This window comes from Nerophis ophidion, linkage group LG03 (assembly GCF_033978795.1).
Source record: "Nerophis ophidion isolate RoL-2023_Sa linkage group LG03, RoL_Noph_v1.0, whole genome shotgun sequence".
NCBI lineage: Eukaryota > Metazoa > Chordata > Actinopteri > Syngnathiformes > Syngnathidae > Nerophis > Nerophis ophidion.
The window spans coordinates 88,694,077-88,714,856 of NC_084613.1; the positions used below are offsets into that span (position 1 = coordinate 88,694,077).

The 20,780-nt window shown below is 43.9% G+C and overlaps 1 protein-coding gene across 1 annotated transcript in view; it reads left to right on the forward strand.

The window, feature by feature from the left end:
• shprh (SNF2 histone linker PHD RING helicase) overlaps positions 1–20,780 on the forward strand; it is a 53,723-nt gene that overhangs the window by 26,359 nt on the left and 6,584 nt on the right. The window contains exons 18-27 of the mRNA XM_061896345.1: positions 1–58; positions 128–301; positions 375–437; positions 1,925–2,150; positions 2,221–2,358; positions 14,076–14,177; positions 14,261–14,332; positions 14,404–14,592; positions 15,605–15,697; positions 15,769–16,034. The exon at positions 1–58 is cut by the window's left edge and continues 85 nt beyond it. Of these exons, the coding sequence (XP_061752329.1) occupies positions 1–58; positions 128–301; positions 375–437; positions 1,925–2,150; positions 2,221–2,358; positions 14,076–14,177; positions 14,261–14,332; positions 14,404–14,592; positions 15,605–15,697; positions 15,769–16,034 (1,381 nt within the window). The remainder of the gene's footprint in view (positions 59–127; positions 302–374; positions 438–1,924; positions 2,151–2,220; positions 2,359–14,075; positions 14,178–14,260; positions 14,333–14,403; positions 14,593–15,604; positions 15,698–15,768; positions 16,035–20,780) is intronic.

Sequence of the window (20,780 nt, forward strand, 5' to 3'; positions counted from 1 at the left end):
AGAACGAGTTGACGTCCAGCTACAAGCAGCAAGAACACAAACTCTCCATGGCTGACAAGTAAGCGCCTCCCTAACAGTTGCTTGTTTGTTTGAGGCAAGCGTGAGAGGGAATTGTGACTTCCGGCAGGTTCCGTGACGGCAGCGGCCTGCAGTTCCTGCTCAGCACTCAGATGGACGACCTGACCAAGTCCCAGAAGATGGTTCGGGAGGCGGTGAAGAGCCTGGAAGGTCCCATGTCCAAGAAGGTGATTGACGAGGCCATCGCGTGTCACCTGCGGCCGACGCGACTGCCGCTGAATAAGTGAGGCTGGGAAGGAAAAAATGTCCACTCGGCAGGTTTTGGACTGTGACCTCATTTCCTTTTCACCTTCCAGCTGCGTCTTTTGCAAAGCTGACGAGCTTTTCACCGATTATGAATCCAAACTCTTCTCGCACACGTAAGTAAAAAACCTGGTCTTGCCAATCAGGGCAGCATCGGTTAATTATTTTTTGTCATTGAGTAATCTCTCCATGAACTTGTTTGATTAATGGAGTCATCCAATCATTTGCCAAAACCTTCTTTACCTTAAATTGACCTTCTTTGACCAGCTTTTACTACCTTGGTTTACCTTCTACATTTCTTTTTTTTACCTTTTATTTTACTTCTTGTATCTTTTATTTCACTTATTTTACCTTCTTTTTCTTTTTTTAAACTTTTTATTTCCCTTCTATTTGCCTTGTTTTATCAATTTTTCGATTTTGTATTAATTTTTTTGCCTTTTTATTTATCCTTTTTTAATTTTACCTTATATTTACCCCTTTTACCTTTTGTAACCTTCTATTTACCTTTTGCCTTTTATGTACTTCTTTTAACTTTTGTTTACCTTATTTTACCTTTTTATTTACTACTTTTACCTTTTATTTACTGTATTTTACCTTCTATTTAACGTATTTGACCTTTTATTTACCCTATTTTACCCTCTATTTAACTTATTTACCTTGCTTTTATTTACCTTTTATATTCTTTCTTTGACCTTCTTACCTTGTTTTATCTTCTTTTACTTTCCATATGTTTTTTGTACTTTTTATTTCCTTTCTATTTAACTTGTTTTATCTAGTACATTTCATTTTTTTTACCTACTTATTTACCCTACTTTTAATTTTACTGTTTTACCTTTTTTAACCTTCTATTTACCTTTTGTCTTTTATTTACTTCATTTAACTTTCATTTACCTTATTTTACCTTTTTGTTTTCTACTTTCTACTTTTACCTTCCATTTAATGTATTTTACCTTATTTTACCTTCCGTTTAACTTATTTTTACTTGTATTTACCTTTTATATTCTTTCTTTGATCGTCTTACCTTGTTTTATCTTCTTTACCGGCCATATTTTTATTCACGTTTTAGTTTCCTTCTATTTACCTTTTTTTTTAACTTCTTTTACATTTTGTATAAGTTTTTTTAAAACATTTTTTTACTTAACTTTTTTTTTTACCTTATATTTACCATTTTTAACTTTTTTAACTTTCTATTTACCTTTTATTTATTTATTTTACCTTTCATTTAGCTTATTTTACCTTTTTATTTACTACAAATACCTTCTATTTACCTTGTTTAACCTTGTATTTAACTTTTTCCTCACCTTCTTTTACCTCTTTACTTTTTTGACCTTTTATCTACTTCTTCTACCTTCTAGTTACCTTTATTCCACTTGTTTACCTTCTTTTATCTTTAATGTACCTTATTTTACCATCCCTCATCTTCAATTGACCTTGTTTTACCTGTTGTAATGCGTTTCAAATGTTATACACTTTAATAGTTACCATCGTTAAGCGATCAATCTAAGCGACAAAATATCGTTTTTTCCGATGGATGAATGGTTGCGGCCTTAATGCCAAGCGCCGCTCGTGCATCATTAATGGAACAGAGGCGATTTCTCGGCAGGGTGAAATGTCAGACGGCCATCTTTGAAGAGATGATCGAGGACGAAGAGGGGCTGGTGGACGACCGCCTGCCCGCCACCAGCAGGGGTCTGTGGGCGGCCAGCGAGACGGAGCGCACGCTGAAGGCCATCCTGTCCTTCGCCAAGGCCAAGCGCATGGACCCGGAGCTGGTGGAGGAGGGAAACACCTTCATGGAACTCTTTGAGACCTGGAAGAAGGAGTACAAGGTCTGCATCGTGCTGGCTTCCTATCAAGGTGTGGCCAAGTGGGCTGGAATGACGCCTGCATCTTGCTCAGGTGTTGCACGAGTACTGGATGGTCCTGCGGAATCACGTGTCGGCGATAGATGAGCTGGGCATGGCCACTGAGAGGCTCCGCCTGCGTCTTCCCGACGAGCCCAAGCCTAAGCTGCTGCACATCATCGAGCCGCATGAGGTGCGAACACCACGCTGCCCCCTAGTGGCTCACATAGTATTATTTCATTAAAATCATATGTACTCATCATATACAGTGGGGCAAAACAGTATTTAGTCAGCCAGCGATTGTGCAAGTTCTCCCACTTCAAATGATGACAGAGGTCTGTCATTTTCATCATAGGTACACTTCAACTGGGAGAGACAGAATGGGGAAAAAGAATCCAGGAATTCACATTATAGGAATTTTAAAGAATGTATTTTTAAATGATGGTGGAAAATAAGTATTTGGTCAAGCATTCAAAGCTCTCACTGATGGAAGGAGGTTTAGGCTCAAAATCTCAGGATACATGGCCCCATTCATTCTTTCCTTAACACGGATCAGTCGTCCTGTCCCCTTAGCAGAAAAACAGCCCCAAAGCATGATGTTTCCACCCCCATGCTTCACAGTAGGTATGGTGTTCTTGGGATGCAACTCAGTATTCTTCTTCCTCCAAACACCACCAGTTGAGTTTATACCAAAAAGTTCTATTTTGGTTTCATCTGACCACATGACATTCTCCCAATCCTCTGCTGTATCATCCATGTGCTCTCTGGCAAACTTCAGACGGGCCTGGACATGCACTGGCTTAAGCAGGGGACACGTCTGGCACTGCAGGATTTGATTCCCTGTTGGCGTAGTGTGTTACTGATTTAATTAAAATATTAGAATAAGAACCAACAAAAGGGTACTAACAAAGGACACGCATGAGGGGGATGACAAACAAAAGGGTCTTTAGCATGGAAGCTAGCAAGAAACAAAAAGGGGCCTAGCGTGGAAGCTTGTGGGTAGCAAACAGGAAAACAGAAGTTGTTACTTGTAGAGTGAAAACAAAACGGAAACAGGTAACAGAAAACAGTAAGCTACAAACAGATGCCGAAAGATAGCTTACCGCTACGCTGCAATGACTCGACATGACACGACAGGAGCGACAATATGGAAGTCATCGACAAGACAATAATCCAGCCCTGACTGGAAGACAAGGCAGGTACAAATAGGAGCGGGCTGATTGACACCAGGTGTGGCCAGGTGCCAATCAGCCGCAGCTGAGGCAAAACAAAGCACTCAGGGAGACAAAGAGGAAGCTGAACCAAAATAAGAGTGCTGACAGGAACTAAGGACAGGAAATACTAAACACACAGAGGAGAAACTAAAACACAAACAAACTGTCAGTGGCAAGCCTGACAGTCTGAGCCCATTTAAAGAGGGCTCATGTGATGCAGTCATTAGACTCGGTTACAAAAGCGAAAATGGGAAAGTCAAATCATTGACTTGAACAAGTCAGGAGAGTCACTTGGAGCCATTTCAAAGCACCTTAAGGTCCCAAGACAATTGTTCGTAAGTGTAATGTGCATGGCACAGTTTTGTCACTGCCACAATCAGGAAGAAAACGCAAGCTATCACTCTAGTAACCCTGCATTAGTAGCTACCATGGACCTCCTCTCTAGTAACCCTGCATTAGTAGCTACCATGGACCTCCTCTCTAGTAACCCTGCATTAGTAGCTACCATGGACCTCCTCTCTAGTAACCCTGCATTAGTAGCTACCATGGACCTCCTCTCTAGTAACCCTGCATTAGTAGCTACCATGGACCTCCTCTCTAGTAACCCTGCATTAGTAGCTACCATCGATCTCCTCTCTAGTAACCCTGCATTAGTAGCTACCATGGACCTCCTCTCTAGTAACCCTGCATTAGTAGCTACCATCGACCTCCTCTCTAGTAACCCTGCATTAGTAGCTACCATGGACCTCCTCTCTAGTAACCCTGCATTAGTAGCTACCATGGACCTCCTCTCTAGTAACCCTGCATTAGTAGCTACCATCGACCTCCTCTCTAGTAACCCTGCATTAGTAGCTACCATGGACCTCCTCTCTAGTAACCCTGCATTAGTAGCTACCATGGACCTCCTCTCTAGTAACCCTGCATTAGTAGCTACCATCGACCTCCTCTCTAGTAACCCTGCATTAGTAGCTACCATCGACCTCCTCTCTAGTAACCCTGCATTAGTAGCTACCATCCACCTCCTCTCTAGTAACCCTGCATTAGTAGCTACCATGGACCTCCTCTCTAGTAACCCTGCATTAGTAGCTACCATCGACCTCCTCTCTAGTAACCCTGCATTAGTAGCTACCATGGACCTCCTCTCTAGTAACCCTGCATTAGTAGCTACCATCGACCTCCTCTCTAGTAACCCTGCATTAGTAGCTACCATGGACCTCCTCTCTAGTAACCCTGCATTAGTAGCTACCATGGACCTCCTCTCTAGTAACCCTGCATTAGTAGCTACCATCGACCTCCTCTCTAGTAACCCTGCATTAGTAGCTACCATCGACCTCCTCTCTAGTAACCCTGCATTAGTAGCTACCATGGACCTCCTCTCTAGTAACCCTGCATTAGTAGCTACCATCCACCTCCTCTCTAGTAACCCTGCATTAGTAGCTACCATGGACCTCCTCTCTAGTAACCCTGCATTAGTAGCTACCATGGACCTCCTCTCTAGTAACCCTGCATTAGTAGCTACCATGGACCTCCTCTCTAGTAACCCTGCATTAGTAGCTACCATGGACCTCCTCTCTAGTAACCCTGCATTAGTAGCTACCATGGACCTCCTCTCCAGTAACCCTGCATTAGTAGCTACCATGGACCTCCTCTCCAGTAACCCTGCATTAGTAGCTACCATCGACCTCCTCTCTAGTAACCCTGCATTAGTAGCTACCATGGACCTCCTCTCTAGTAACCCTGCATTAGTAGCTACCATGGACCTCCTCTCCAGTAACCCTGCATTAGTAGCTACCATGGACCTCCTCTCCAGTAACCCTGCATTAGTAGCTACCATGGACCTCCTCTCTAGCTAACCCTGCATTAGTAGCTACCATCCACCTCCTCTCTAGTAACCCTGCATTAGTAGCTACCATGGACCTCCTCTCTAGTAACCCTGCATTAGTAGCTACCATCGACCTCCTCTCTAGTAACCCTGCATTAGTAGCTACCATGGACCTCCTCTCTAGTAACCCTGCATTAGTAGCTACCATCGATCTCCTCTCTAGTAACCCTGCATTAGTAGCTACCATGGACCTCCTCTCTAGTAACCCTGCATTAGTAGCTACCATCGACCTCCTCTCTAGTAACCCTGCATTAGTAGCTACCATCGACCTCCTCTCTAGTAACTCTGCATTAGTAGCTACCATGGACCTCCTCTCTAGTAACCCTGCATTAGTAGCTACCATCCACCTCCTCTCTAGTAACCCTGCATTAGTAGCTACCATCGACCTCCTCTCTAGTAACCCTGCATTAGTAGCTACCATCGACCTCCTCTCTAGTAACCCTGCATTAGTAGCTACCATCGACCTCCTCTCTAGTAACCCTGCATTAGTAGCTACCATCGACCTCCTCTCTAGTAACCCTGCATTAGTAGCTACCATGGACCTCCTCTCTAGTAACCCTGCATTAGTAGCTACCATGGACCTCCTCTCTAGTAACCCTGCATTAGTAGCTACCATCGACCTCCTCTCTAGTAACCCTGCATTAGTAGCTACCATGGACCTCCTCTCTAGTAACCCTGCATTAGTAGCTACCATGGACCTCCTCTCTAGTAACCCTGCATTAGTAGCTACCATGGACCTCCTCTCTAGTAACCCTGCATTAGTAGCTACCATGGACCTCCTCTCTAGTAACCCTGCATTAGTAGCTACCATGGACCTCCTCTCTAGTAACCCTGCATTAGTAGCTACCATGGACCTCCTCTCTAGTAACCCTGCATTAGTAGCTACCATCGACCTCCTCTCTAGTAACCCTGCATTAGTAGCTACCATGGACCTCCTCTCTAGTAACCCTGCATTAGTAGCTACCATGGGCCTCCTCTCTAGTAACCCTGCATTAGTAGCTACCATGGACCTCCTCTCTAGTAACCCTGCATTAGTAGCTACCATGGACCTCCTCTCTAGTAACCCTGCATTAGTAGCTACCATCGACCTCCTCTCTAGTAACCCTGCATTAGTAGCTACCATCGACCTCCTCTCTAGTAACCCTGCATTAGTAGCTACCATCGACCTCCTCTCTAGTAACCCTGCATTAGTAGCTACCATCCACCTCCTCTCTAGTAACCCTGCATTAGTAGCTACCATCGACCTCCTCTCTAGTAACCCTGCATTAGTAGCTACCATGGACCTCCTCTCTAGTAACCCTGCATTAGTAGCTACCATGGACCTCCTCTCTAGTAACCCTGCATTAGTAGCTACCATGGACCTCCTCTCTAGTAACCCTGCATTAGTAGCTACCATGGACCTCCTCTCTAGTAACCCTGCATTAGTAGCTACCATGGACCTCCTCTCTAGTAACCCTGCATTAGTAGCTACCATGGACCTCCTCTCTAGTAACCCTGCATTAGTAGCTACCATGGACCTCCTCTCTAGTAACTCTGCATTAGTAGCTACCATGGACCTCCTCTCTAGTAACTCTGCATTAGTAGCTACCATGGACCTCCTCTCTAGTAACCCTGCATTAGTAGCTACCATGGACCTCCTCTCTAGTAACCCTGCATTAGTAGCTACCATGGACCTCCTCTCTAGTAACTCTGCATTAGTAGCTACCATGGACCTCCTCTCTAGTAACCCTGCATTAGTAGCTACCATCGACCTCCTCTCTAGTAACCCTGCATTAGTAGCTACCATCGACCTCCTCTCTAGTAACCCTGCATTAGTAGCTACCATGGACCTCCTCTCTAGTAACCCTGCATTAGTAGCTACCATGGACCTCCTCTCTAGTAACCCTGCATTAGTAGCTACCATGGACCTCCTCTCTAGTAACTCTGCATTAGTAGCTACCATGGACCTCCTCTCTAGTAACCCTGCATTAGTAGCTACCATGGACCTCCTCTCTAGTAACCCTGCATTAGTAGCTACCATCGACCTCCTCTGTAGTAACCCTGCATTAGTAGCTACCATGGACCTCCTCTCTAGTAACCCTGCATTAGTAGCTACCATGGACCTCCTCTCTAGTAACCCTGCATTAGTAGCTACCATCGACCTCCTCTCTAGTAACCCTGCATTAGTAGCTACCATCGACCTCCTCTGTAGTAACCCTGCATTAGTAGCTACCATGGACCTCCTCTCTAGTAACCCTGCATTAGTAGCTACCATGGACCTCCTCTCTAGTAACCCTGCATTAGTAGCTACCATCCACCTCCTCTCTAGTAACCCTGCATTAGTAGCTACCATGGACCTCCTCTCTAGTAACCCTGCATTAGTAGCTACCATGGACCTCCTCTCTAGTAACCCTGCATTAGTAGCTACCATGGACCTCCTCTCTAGTAACCCTGCATTAGTAGCTACCATGGACCTCCTCTCTAGTAACCCTGCATTAGTAGCTACCATGGACCTCCTCTCTAGTAACCCTGCATTAGTAGCTACCATCGACCTCCTCTCTAGTAACCCTGCATTAGTAGCTACCATGGACCTCCTCTCTAGTAACTCTGCATTAGTAGCTACCATCGACCTCCTCTCTAGTAACCCTGCATTAGTAGCTACCATGGACCTCCTCTCTAGTAACCCTGCATTAGTAGCTACCATGGACCTCCTCTCTAGTAACCCTGCATTAGTAGCTACCATCGACCTCCTCTCTAGTAACCCTGCATTAGTAGCTACCATCGACCTCCTCTCTAGTAACTCTGCATTAGTAGCTACCATGGACCTCCTCTCTAGTAACCCTGCATTAGTAGCTACCATCGACCTCCTCTCTAGTAACCCTGCATTAGTAGCTACCATGGACCTCCTCTCTAGTAACCCTGCATTAGTAGCTACCATCGACCTCCTCTCTAGTAACCCTGCATTAGTAGCTACCATGGACCTCCTCTCTAGTAACCCTGCATTAGTAGCTACCATCGACCTCCTCTCTAGTAACCCTGCATTAGTAGCTACCATGGACCTCCTCTCTAGTAACTCTGCATTAGTAGCTACCATCGACCTCCTCTCTAGTAACCCTGCATTAGTAGCTACCATGGACCTCCTCTCTAGTAACCCTGCATTAGTAGCTACCATGGACCTCCTCTCTAGTAACCCTGCATTAGTAGCTACCATCGACCTCCTCTCTAGTAACCCTGCATTAGTAGCTACCATGGACCTCCTCTCTAGTAACCCTGCATTAGTAGCTACCATCGACCTCCTCTCTAGTAACCCTGCATTAGTAGCTACCATGGACCTCCTCTCTAGTAACCCTGCATTAGTAGCTACCATCGACCTCCTCTCTAGTAACCCTGCATTAGTAGCTACCATGGACCTCCTCTCTAGTAACCCTGCATTAGTAGCTACCATCGACCTCCTCTCTAGTAACCCTGCATTAGTAGCTACCATCGACCTCCTCTCTAGTAACCCTGCATTAGTAGCTACCATCGACCTCCTCTCTAGTAACCCTGCATTAGTAGCTACCATGGACCTCCTCTCTAGTAACCCTGCATTAGTAGCTACCATGGACCTCCTCTCTAGTAACCCTGCATTAGTAGCTACCATGGACCTCCTCTCTAGTAACCCTGCATTAGTAGCTACCATGGACCTCCTCTCTAGTAACCCTGCATTAGTAGCTACCATGGACCTCCTCTCTAGTAACCCTGCATTAGTAGCTACCATCGACCTCCTCTCTAGTAACCCTGCATTAGTAGCTACCATGGACCTCCTCTCTAGTAACCCTGCATTAGTAGCTACCATCGACCTCCTCTCTAGTAACCCTGCATTAGTAGCTACCATGGACCTCCTCTCTAGTAACTCTGCATTAGTAGCTACCATGGACCTCCTCTCTAGTAACCCTGCATTAGTAGCTACCATCCACCTCCTCTCTAGTAACCCTGCATTAGTAGCTACCATCGACCTCCTCTCCAGTAACCCTGCATTAGTAGCTACCATCCACCTCCTCTCTAGTAACCCTGCATTAGTAGCTACCATCGACCTCCTCTCCAGTAACCCTGCATTAGTAGCTACCATCGACCTCCTCTCTAGTAACCCTGCATTAGTAGCTACCATGGACCTCCTCTCTAGTAACCCTGCATTAGTAGCTACCATCGACCTCCTCTCTAGTAACCCTGCATTAGTAGCTACCATGGACCTCCTCTCTAGTAACCCTGCATTAGTAGCTACCATGGACCTCCTCTCTAGTAACCCTGCATTAGTAGCTACCATGGACCTCCTCTCTAGTAACCCTGCATTAGTAGCTACCATGGACCTCCTCTCTAGTAACCCTGCATTAGTAGCTACCATGGACCTCCTCTCTAGTAACCCTGCATTAGTAGCTACCATGGACCTCCTCTCTAGTAACCCTGCATTAGTAGCTACCATCGACCTCCTCTCTAGTAACCCTGCATTAGTAGCTACCATGGACCTCCTCTCTAGTAACCCTGCATTAGTAGCTACCATCGACCTCCTCTCTAGTAACCCTGCATTAGTAGCTACCATGGACCTCCTCTCTAGTAACTCTGCATTAGTAGCTACCATGGACCTCCTCTCCAGTAACCCTGCATTAGTAGCTACCATCCACCTCCTCTCTAGTAACCCTGCATTAGTAGCTACCATCCACCTCCTCTCTAGTAACCCTGCATTAGTAGCTACCATGGACCTCCTCTCTAGTAACCCTGCATTAGTAGCTACCATGGACCTCCTCTCTAGTAACCCTGCATTAGTAGCTACCATCGACCTCCTCTCTAGTAACCCTGCATTAGTAGCTACCATGGACCTCCTCTCTAGTAACCCTGCATTAGTAGCTACCATGGACCTCCTCTCTAGTAACCCTGCATTAGTAGCTACCATGGACCTCCTCTCTAGTAACCCTGCATTAGTAGCTACCATGGACCTCCTCTCTAGTAACCCTGCATTAGTAGCTACCATGGACCTCCTCTCTAGTAACCCTGCATTAGTAGCTACCATCGACCTCCTCTCTAGTAACCCTGCATTAGTAGCTACCATGGACCTCCTCTCTAGTAACCCTGCATTAGTAGCTACCATCGACCTCCTCTCTAGTAACCCTGCATTAGTAGCTACCATGGACCTCCTCTCTAGTAACCCTGCATTAGTAGCTACCATGGACCTCCTCTCTAGTAACCCTGCATTAGTAGCTACCATCGACCTCCTCTCTAGTAACCCTGCATTAGTAGCTACCATGGACCTCCTCTCTAGTAACCCTGCATTAGTAGCTACCATCGACCTCCTCTCTAGTAACCCTGCATTAGTAGCTACCATGGACCTCCTCTCTAGTAACCCTGCATTAGTAGCTACCATCGACCTCCTCTCTAGTAACCCTGCATTAGTAGCTACCATGGACCTCCTCTCTAGTAACCCTGCATTAGTAGCTACCATGGACCTCCTCTCTAGTAACCCTGCATTAGTAGCTACCATCGACCTCCTCTCTAGTAACCCTGCATTAGTAGCTACCATGGACCTCCTCTCTAGTAACCCTGCATTAGTAGCTACCATCGACCTCCTCTCTAGTAACCCTGCATTAGTAGCTACCATGGACCTCCTCTCTAGTAACCCTGCATTAGTAGCTACCATGGACCTCCTCTCTAGTAACCCTGCATTAGTAGCTACCATGGACCTCCTCTCTAGTAACCCTGCATTAGTAGCTACCATGGACCTCCTCTCTAGTAACCCTGCATTAGTAGCTACCATCGACCTCCTCTCTAGTAACCCTGCATTAGTAGCTACCATGGACCTCCTCTCTAGTAACCCTGCATTAGTAGCTACCATCGACCTCCTCTCTAGTAACCCTGCATTAGTAGCTACCATGGACCTCCTCTCTAGTAACCCTGCATTAGTAGCTACCATGGACCTCCTCTCTAGTAACCCTGCATTAGTAGCTACCATCGACCTCCTCTCTAGTAACCCTGCATTAGTAGCTACCATGGACCTCCTCTCTAGTAACCCTGCATTAGTAGCTACCATCGACCTCCTCTCTAGTAACCCTGCATTAGTAGCTACCATGGACCTCCTCTCTAGTAACTCTGCATTAGTAGCTACCATGGACCTCCTCTCTAGTAACCCTGCATTAGTAGCTACCATCCACCTCCTCTCTAGTAACCCTGCATTAGTAGCTACCATCGACCTCCTCTCCAGTAACCCTGCATTAGTAGCTACCATCCACCTCCTCTCTAGTAACCCTGCATTAGTAGCTACCATGGACCTCCTCTCTAGTAACCCTGCATTAGTAGCTACCATCGACCTCCTCTCTAGTAACCCTGCATTAGTAGCTACCATGGACCTCCTCTCTAGTAACCCTGCATTAGTAGCTACCATGGACCTCCTCTCTAGTAACCCTGCATTAGTAGCTACCATGGACCTCCTCTCTAGTAACCCTGCATTAGTAGCTACCATGGACCTCCTCTCTAGTAACCCTGCATTAGTAGCTACCATGGACCTCCTCTCTAGTAACCCTGCATTAGTAGCTACCATGGACCTCCTCTCTAGTAACCCTGCATTAGTAGCTACCATCGACCTCCTCTCTAGTAACCCTGCATTAGTAGCTACCATGGACCTCCTCTCTAGTAACCCTGCATTAGTAGCTACCATCGACCTCCTCTCTAGTAACCCTGCATTAGTAGCTACCATGGACCTCCTCTCTAGTAACTCTGCATTAGTAGCTACCATGGACCTCCTCTCTAGTAACCCTGCATTAGTAGCTACCATCCACCTCCTCTCTAGTAACCCTGCATTAGTAGCTACCATCCACCTCCTCTCTAGTAACCCTGCATTAGTAGCTACCATGGACCTCCTCTCTAGTAACCCTGCATTAGTAGCTACCATGGACCTCCTCTCTAGTAACCCTGCATTAGTAGCTACCATCGACCTCCTCTCTAGTAACCCTGCATTAGTAGCTACCATGGACCTCCTCTCTAGTAACCCTGCATTAGTAGCTACCATGGACCTCCTCTCTAGTAACCCTGCATTAGTAGCTACCATGGACCTCCTCTCTAGTAACCCTGCATTAGTAGCTACCATGGACCTCCTCTCTAGTAACCCTGCATTAGTAGCTACCATCGACCTCCTCTCTAGTAACCCTGCATTAGTAGCTACCATGGACCTCCTCTCTAGTAACCCTGCATTAGTAGCTACCATCGACCTCCTCTCTAGTAACCCTGCATTAGTAGCTACCATGGACCTCCTCTCTAGTAACCCTGCATTAGTAGCTACCATGGACCTCCTCTCTAGTAACTCTGCATTAGTAGCTACCATCGACCTCCTCTCTAGTAACCCTGCATTAGTAGCTACCATCGACCTCCTCTCTAGTAACCCTGCATTAGTAGCTACCATGGACCTCCTCTCTAGTAACCCTGCATTAGTAGCTACCATCGACCTCCTCTCTAGTAACCCTGCATTAGTAGCTACCATGGACCTCCTCTCTAGTAACCCTGCATTAGTAGCTACCATGGACCTCCTCTCTAGTAACCCTGCATTAGTAGCTACCATCGACCTCCTCTCTAGTAACCCTGCATTAGTAGCTACCATGGACCTCCTCTCTAGTAACCCTGCATTAGTAGCTACCATCGACCTCCTCTCTAGTAACCCTGCATTAGTAGCTACCATGGACCTCCTCTCTAGTAACCCTGCATTAGTAGCTACCATCGACCTCCTCTCTAGTAACCCTGCATTAGTAGCTACCATGGACCTCCTCTCTAGTAACCCTGCATTAGTAGCTACCATGGACCTCCTCTCTAGTAACCCTGCATTAGTAGCTACCATCGACCTCCTCTCTAGTAACCCTGCATTAGTAGCTACCATGGACCTCCTCTCTAGTAACCCTGCATTAGTAGCTACCATCGACCTCCTCTCTAGTAACCCTGCATTAGTAGCTACCATGGACCTCCTCTCTAGTAACCCTGCATTAGTAGCTACCATGGACCTCCTCTCTAGTAACCCTGCATTAGTAGCTACCATGGACCTCCTCTCTAGTAACCCTGCATTAGTAGCTACCATCGACCTCCTCTCTAGTAACCCTGCATTAGTAGCTACCATGGACCTCCTCTCTAGTAACCCTGCATTAGTAGCTACCATCGACCTCCTCTCTAGTAACCCTGCATTAGTAGCTACCATGGACCTCCTCTCTAGTAACCCTGCATTAGTAGCTACCATGGACCTCCTCTCTAGTAACCCTGCATTAGTAGCTACCATGGACCTCCTCTCTAGTAACTCTGCATTAGTAGCTACCATGGACCTCCTCTCTAGTAACCCTGCATTAGTAGCTACCATGGACCTCCTCTCTAGTAACCCTGCATTAGTAGCTACCATGGACCTCCTCTCTAGTAACCCTGCATTAGTAGCTACCATCGACCTCCTCTCTAGTAACCCTGCATTAGTAGCTACCATGGACCTCCTCTCTAGTAACCCTGCATTAGTAGCTACCATGGACCTCCTCTCTAGTAACCCTGCATTAGTAGCTACCATGGACCTCCTCTCTAGTAACCCTGCATTAGTAGCTACCATGGACCTCCTCTCTAGTAACCCTGCATTAGTAGCTACCATGGACCTCCTCTCTAGTAACCCTGCATTAGTAGCTACCATGGACCTCCTCTCTAGTAACCCTGCATTAGTAGCTACCATGGACCTCCTCTCTAGTAACCCTGCATTAGTAGCTACCATCGACCTCCTCTCTAGTAGCAGTTTCTAAGGGGGCTCTCGAACTATTTTTTTTGTAATTTGCACGCACTGTTGGTTTGTCCCGGCAGGTGGAGCAGAACCGAGTGAAGCTCCTCAACGACCAAGCGGTGGCAAAGTCTCAGCTCCAGAAGAAGCTGGGACAGTTTTTGTACCTCACAAACCTGGAGAAGGTACAGTAGCTGATTCCCACACACAAGTCGCAGCCTTCTCGCGCACTTTTTGTTGACCTGTGACCAAAATCTCCTGGAGCTAGTCCCAGGACAAGTCCACCGGCGGCCTGAACCCAGAGCCGTGTCCCATCTGCGCTCGTCCGCTGGGTCAGGAGGTGAGTGTCATCGAATCCCGGGCGAAAAGTCATGTGACGTGATATTGACGCGTGTTGTTCCCGCCTGTCAGTGGGCGGTGCTGACCTGCGGCCACTGCTTCTGCAACCAGTGCATCGCCATCATCCTGGAGCAGTACAGCATGGGCTCTCGGCGCCGCGCCATCAAGTGCGCCATTTGCAGGCAGACCACGTCGCACGCGGAGATCTCCTACGTGTTCACCGCGGAGTCGTCCAGCCTGGACCAGGACATGCCCGTTAAGGTCGGATCCCGCTGTCAAAAATAATACAACTGTACAAAAACTAATGCCTGCACACTCCGCACCGAGCGTTGGTGCTCAGTTTGGTCTGTTTCAGAACTATGTTGTGTTTTCACTGGCAAACATTGTGAAAAAGCCTGCCCAAAATAGTACCGTATTTTCCAGACCACAGGGCGCACAGGATTCTAAGGCACATTGCCAATGAGCAGGTCTAGTCAGGTTTATTTTCATACAAAAGGCGCAGCGGATTACAGGGCGCTTTAAAAGGGTCATTATTATTATAATTTGTTTCTAAATGTAAAACTGTCAAGTTCAAACACTGATGACATCTATTAAACAGACAAGAAGCAAGGAATTAAACTGAGACAGATTTCAATTCAGCTCATTGAGGAGAAACGTCTGGGCTGTACTCTTTGTAGTCTTCCAACACGCTCTGACGAAAGATTGTACGCCTCCTCTTTTATTTGGACTTTCCCTGATTACATGGCAACAGCTGTCTCTAAAGGAAGGAGTGGTCATAAACAGCCGTGCCTTTATTAAAAAAACAATTCAAAGAAAAGGTGCCTGGAAGGGGGTCAGGTCCTGCTTCCTCTCTGCTATGTAAATCTCGGGTCAAGACAAAATCTTCCTCTGGATTACAATAGATCAAAGAAACTGACACCTTCATGTCGCTTCCCATCCTACGCAGTGGAGTTTTACAAGCCTTTACACACCTTTGCAGTCTATTCAATTGAATATAAGTTGAAAAGGATTTGCAAATAATTGTATTCTCTTTTTATTTGCCATTTACTCAACATGCCAACTTCACTGCTTTTGGGTTTTGTAGTACCGGTATAGCGTACAACCCTCGATAAAGCTGTGTTTCCACCAAGCTGTACAGTTTAATTTGCCTTTCCATGCAGGTAAATGTTGTGAAAAGTAGCAAAATATCCAAAACTTGAATCCCTTTGCTGGACAATAAAAGTCGTTTTCCATTGCGAACTTCCCGAGCTGTATCTGTTCCTGTCCCTCTCAGGGGAGCCACTCCACCAAGGTGGAAGCCGTGGTGAGAACCCTGAAGAAGATCCAAGTCAGCGATCCTGGAGCCAAGTGTCTGGTCTTCTCCACGGTAGCGTCTTTCAGCCACGGCCACGTCTGAAGTGTCCGGCTGTGACCGACTCGCCTCTCCTTCCTCCGCAGTGGCAGAGCGTCCTGGACATCATCGCCAAGGCGCTGTTCGACAACAACATGGACTTCTCGCAGATCAACGGCATCGGCAAATTCCAGGAGAACCTGAGCTCCTTCAAGTACGAGAGGAATATCAACATCCTCCTGCTCCCTCTGCACACGGGATCCAACGGCCTCAACATCATCGAGGCCACGCACGTTCTGCTGGTGGAACCCATCCTCAACCCCGCGCACGAGCTGCAGGCCATCGGGCGAGTGCACCGCATCGGACAAACCAAGTAAGCGCTACATCACACCTGGGAAGACTAAGGCCCGGGAGCACCGTTAGGTCTTTCAATCTGGCCCGCCCCACATTCCCTAATCAGTTTTTAAAGGCCTACTGAAGTGAGATGTTCTTATTTAAACGGGGATAGCAGCTCCATTCTATGTGTCATACTTCATCATTTCCCCATATTGCCATATTTCTGCTGAAAGGATTTAGTAGAGAACATCGAGGATAAAGTTTGCAACTTTTAGCCGCTAACAGAAAAGCCCTGCCTGTACCGGAAGTAGCAGACGATGCGCACGTGATGTCACGGGTTGTGGAGCTGCTCACATCTGAACATTGTTTATAATCATGGCCACCAGCAGTAAGAGCGATTCGGACCGAGAAAGCGACGATTTCCCCAATAATTTGAGCGAGGATGAAAGATTTGTGAATTAGGATATTGATAGTGAAGGACTAGGGAAAAAAAAAAAGCGACGGCTCCAGGCGGCAGCAGTGTGAGCGTTTCAGATGTAAGTAGACACATTTACTAGGATAATTCTGGAAGATCCCTTATCTGCTTATTGTTTTAATAGTGTTTTAGTGAGATTGTAAAGATTGTAAAGACATACCTCGAGGTCGGATGGCTGCGGTGAACACAAAGTGTCTGAGAGAGAAGCCGAGGAGCCAAGCTCACAGCTGCCTTTTTTGACAGCTGCTGCAGGAAGACAAATAATCCACTGATGTGTCCGGTAAGACATACATCACAATTTCCCCATTTAAAAACATGCTGGTTGACGTAGAGAAAACATGTTGGCTTGACCGCTCTGCTTCACAACAAACAAAGAAACACCGGCTGTGTCTCGGTGCTAAAGACAGCTGCAATCCACCGCTTTCCACCAACAGCATTCTTCTTTGACGTCTTCATTATTCATTGAATAAATTGCAAAAGATTCAGCAACACAGATGTCCAAAATACTGTGGAATTATGCGATTAAAGCAGACGACTTTTAGCCGCTAGTGGTGCAGCGCCGATATTTCCTGGCAGTCCGTGACGTCACACGTACGCGTCATCATTCCGTGACGCTTTCAGCAAGAAACTCGCGGGAAATTTAAAATTGCAATTTAATAAACTAAAGCGGGCGTATTGGCATGTGTTGCAATGTTAATATTTCATCATTGATATATAAACTATCAGACTGTGTGGTCGCTAGTAGTGGCTTTCAGTAGGACTTTAAGATGGAAAGTGTCGCTGACATTATGATGTGTACTCATCTTTTCTAATGAGCGGGAGTCTTCAACTATAATAAGTCTTTACATGGTAAACATCTGCACTTTTGCATGATGTACTAGTTACTATGCTCATCTAATTAGTTACTATGCTCATCTAATTAGTTACTATGCTCATCTAATTAGTTACTATGGTCATCTAATTAGTTACTATGGTCATCTAATTAGTTACTATGGTCATCTACTTAGTTACTATGGTCATCTAATTAGTTACTATGGTCATCTAATGAGTTACTATGGTCATCTAATTAGTTACTATGGTCATCTAATTAGTTACTATGGTCATCTACTTAGTTACTATGGTCATCTAATTAGTTACTATGGTCATCTAATGAGTTACTATGGTCATCTAATTAGTTACTATGGTCATCTAATTAGTTTCTATGGTCATCTAATTAGTTACTATGGTCATCTAATTAGTTACTATGGTCATCTACTTAGTTACTATGGTCATCTAATTAGTTACTATGGTCATCTAATTAGTTACTATGGTCATCTAATTAGTTACTATGGTGATCTACTTAGTTACTATGCTCATCTAATTAGTTACTATGCTCATCTAATTAGTTACTATGGTCATCTACTTAGTTACTATGGTCATCTAATTAGTTACTATGGTCATCTAATTAGTTACTATGCTCATCTAATTAGTTTCTATGCTCATCTAATTAGTTACTATGGTCATCTAATTAGTTACTATGGTCATCTAATTAGTTACTATGCTCATCTAATTAGTTTCTATGCTCATCTAATTAGTTACTATGCTCATCTAATTAGTTACTATGGTCATCTAATTAGTTTCTATGCTCATCTAATTAGTTACTATGGTCATCTAATTAGTTACTATGGTCATCTAATTAGTTACTATGCTCATCTAATTAGTTTCTATGCTCATCTAATTAGTTACTATGCTCATCTAATTAGTTACTATGGTCATCTACTTAGTTACTATGCTCATCTAATTAGTTACTATGGTCATCTAATTAGTTACTATGCTCATCTAATTAGTTACTATGCTCATCTAATTAGTTACTATGGTCATCTAATTAGTTACTATGGTCATCTAATTTGTTACTATGGTCATCTAATTAGTTACTATGGTCATCTAATTAGTTACTATGGTCATCTACTTAGTTACTATGGTCATCAAATTAGTTACTATGGTCATCTACTGAGTTACTATGGTCATCTAATTAGTTACTATGGTGATCTACTTAGTTACTATGGTGATCTAATTAGTTACTATGGTGATCTAATGAGTTACTATGCTCATCTAATTAGTTACTATGGTCATCAAATTAGTTACTATGGTCATCTACTGAGTTACTATGGTCATCTAATTAGTTACTATGGTGATCTACTTAGTTACTATGGTGATCTAATTAGTTACTATGGTGATCTAATTAGTTACTATGGTCATCTAATTAGTTACTATGCTCATCTACTTAATTACTATGCTCATCTACTTAGTTACTATGCTCATCTAATTAGTTACTATGCTCATCTACTTAGTTACTATGGTCATCTACTTAGTTACTATGGTCATCTAATTAGTTACTATGGTCATCTAATTAGTTACTATGCTCATCTAATTAGTTACTATGCTCATCTAATTAGTTACTATGGTCATCTAATTTGTTACTATGGTCATCTAATTAGTTACTATGCTCATCTACTTAGTTACTCTGGTCATCTAATTAGTTACTATGGTCATCTACTTAGTTACTATGGTCATCTAATTAGTTACTATGCTCATCTAATTAGTTACTATGGTCATCTACTTAGTTACTATGCTCATCTAATTAGTTACTATGGTCATCTAATTAGTTACTATGCTCATCTAATTAGTTACTATGCTCATCTAATTAGTTACTATGGTCATCTAATTAGTTACTATGGTCATCTAATTTGTTACTATGGTCATCTACTTAGTTACTATGGTCATCTAATTAGTTACTATGGTCATCTAATTAGTTACTATGGTCATCTAATTAGTTACTATGGTCATCTACTTAGTTACTATGGTCATCAAATTAGTTACTATGGTGATCTACTGAGTTACTATGGTCATCTAATTAGTTACTATGGTGATCTACTTAGTTACTATGGTGATCTAATTAGTTACTATGGTGATCTACTTAGTTACTATGGTCATGTAATTAGTTACTATGGTGATCTACTTAGTTACTATGGTCATCTAATTAGTTACTATGGTGATCTACTTAGTTACTATGGTGATCTAATTAGTTACTATGGTGATCTACTTAGTTACTATGGTCATGTAATTAGTTACTATGGTGATCTACTTCGTTACTATGGTCATGTAATTAGTTACTATGGTGATCTACTTCGTTACTATGGTCATGTAATTAGTTACTATGGTGATCTACTTAGTTACTATGGTGATCTAATTAGTTACTATGGTGATCTACTTAGTTACTATGGTCATGTAATTAGTTACTATGGTGATCTACTTCGTTACTATGGTCATGTAATTAGTTACTATGGTGATCTACTTAGTTACTATGGTGATCTAATTAGTTACTATGGTGATCTACTTAGTTACTATGGTCATGTAATTAGTTACTATGGTGATCTACTTCGTTACTATGGTCATCTACTTAGTTACTATGGCGATCTACTTAGTTACTATGGCGATCTACTTAGTTACTATGGTGATCTACTTAGTTACTATGGTGATCTACTTAGTTACTATGGTGATCTACTTAGTTACTATGGTCCCATCAGTGTGGGCGGGGAGTGTTTCCACAAAGTGTTTCCAGGGCCTGAAATGTGGCTGTCAGGGACAAACGCGAAAGGAGATTTTTACAACAAAGTTCTAAATCTTAGTGATGTATCACATATATCAGATTGTAGTTTTTTGGGTTTTTTTACCTTTCTCGTTCATTTAGCTGTGTTTGTTGCATTTTTGTCGCATTTTGCTTGATTGTAAAATATGTGGATGGAGGGGGCGTGACCTTCATATGTTGTTAATATTCACTGTTTTATCGATCATAGTTAATATTGTAAATCCCACATTCTTTATTTTCATGTAAATTCTGGCTGTCTCATTCAGTAATAAAATGTAGAATTCCATTCCGTTTTTTAAGGTGGTCAGTCCATAACGTTGTTAGCGTTCAGTCAGACATTATTGTGAGGTTTTGTATTAGTGCTCATAAAATTAGGACCCAAACGCACATACTGTGTAGCAGATGTTCACAGATTACACACGTTATCTTATCTTATGTTATGTTATGTTATGTTATGTTATGTTATGTTATCTTATGTTATGTTATGTTATCTTATGTTATGTTGTGTTATCTTATGTTATGTTATGTTATGTTATCTTATGTTATGTTATGTTATGTTATGTTATGTTATCTTATGTTATGTTATCTTATCTTATGTTATGTTATGTTATGTTATCTTATGTTATGTTATGTTATCTTATGTTATGTTATCTTATGTTATGTTGTGTTATCTTATGTTA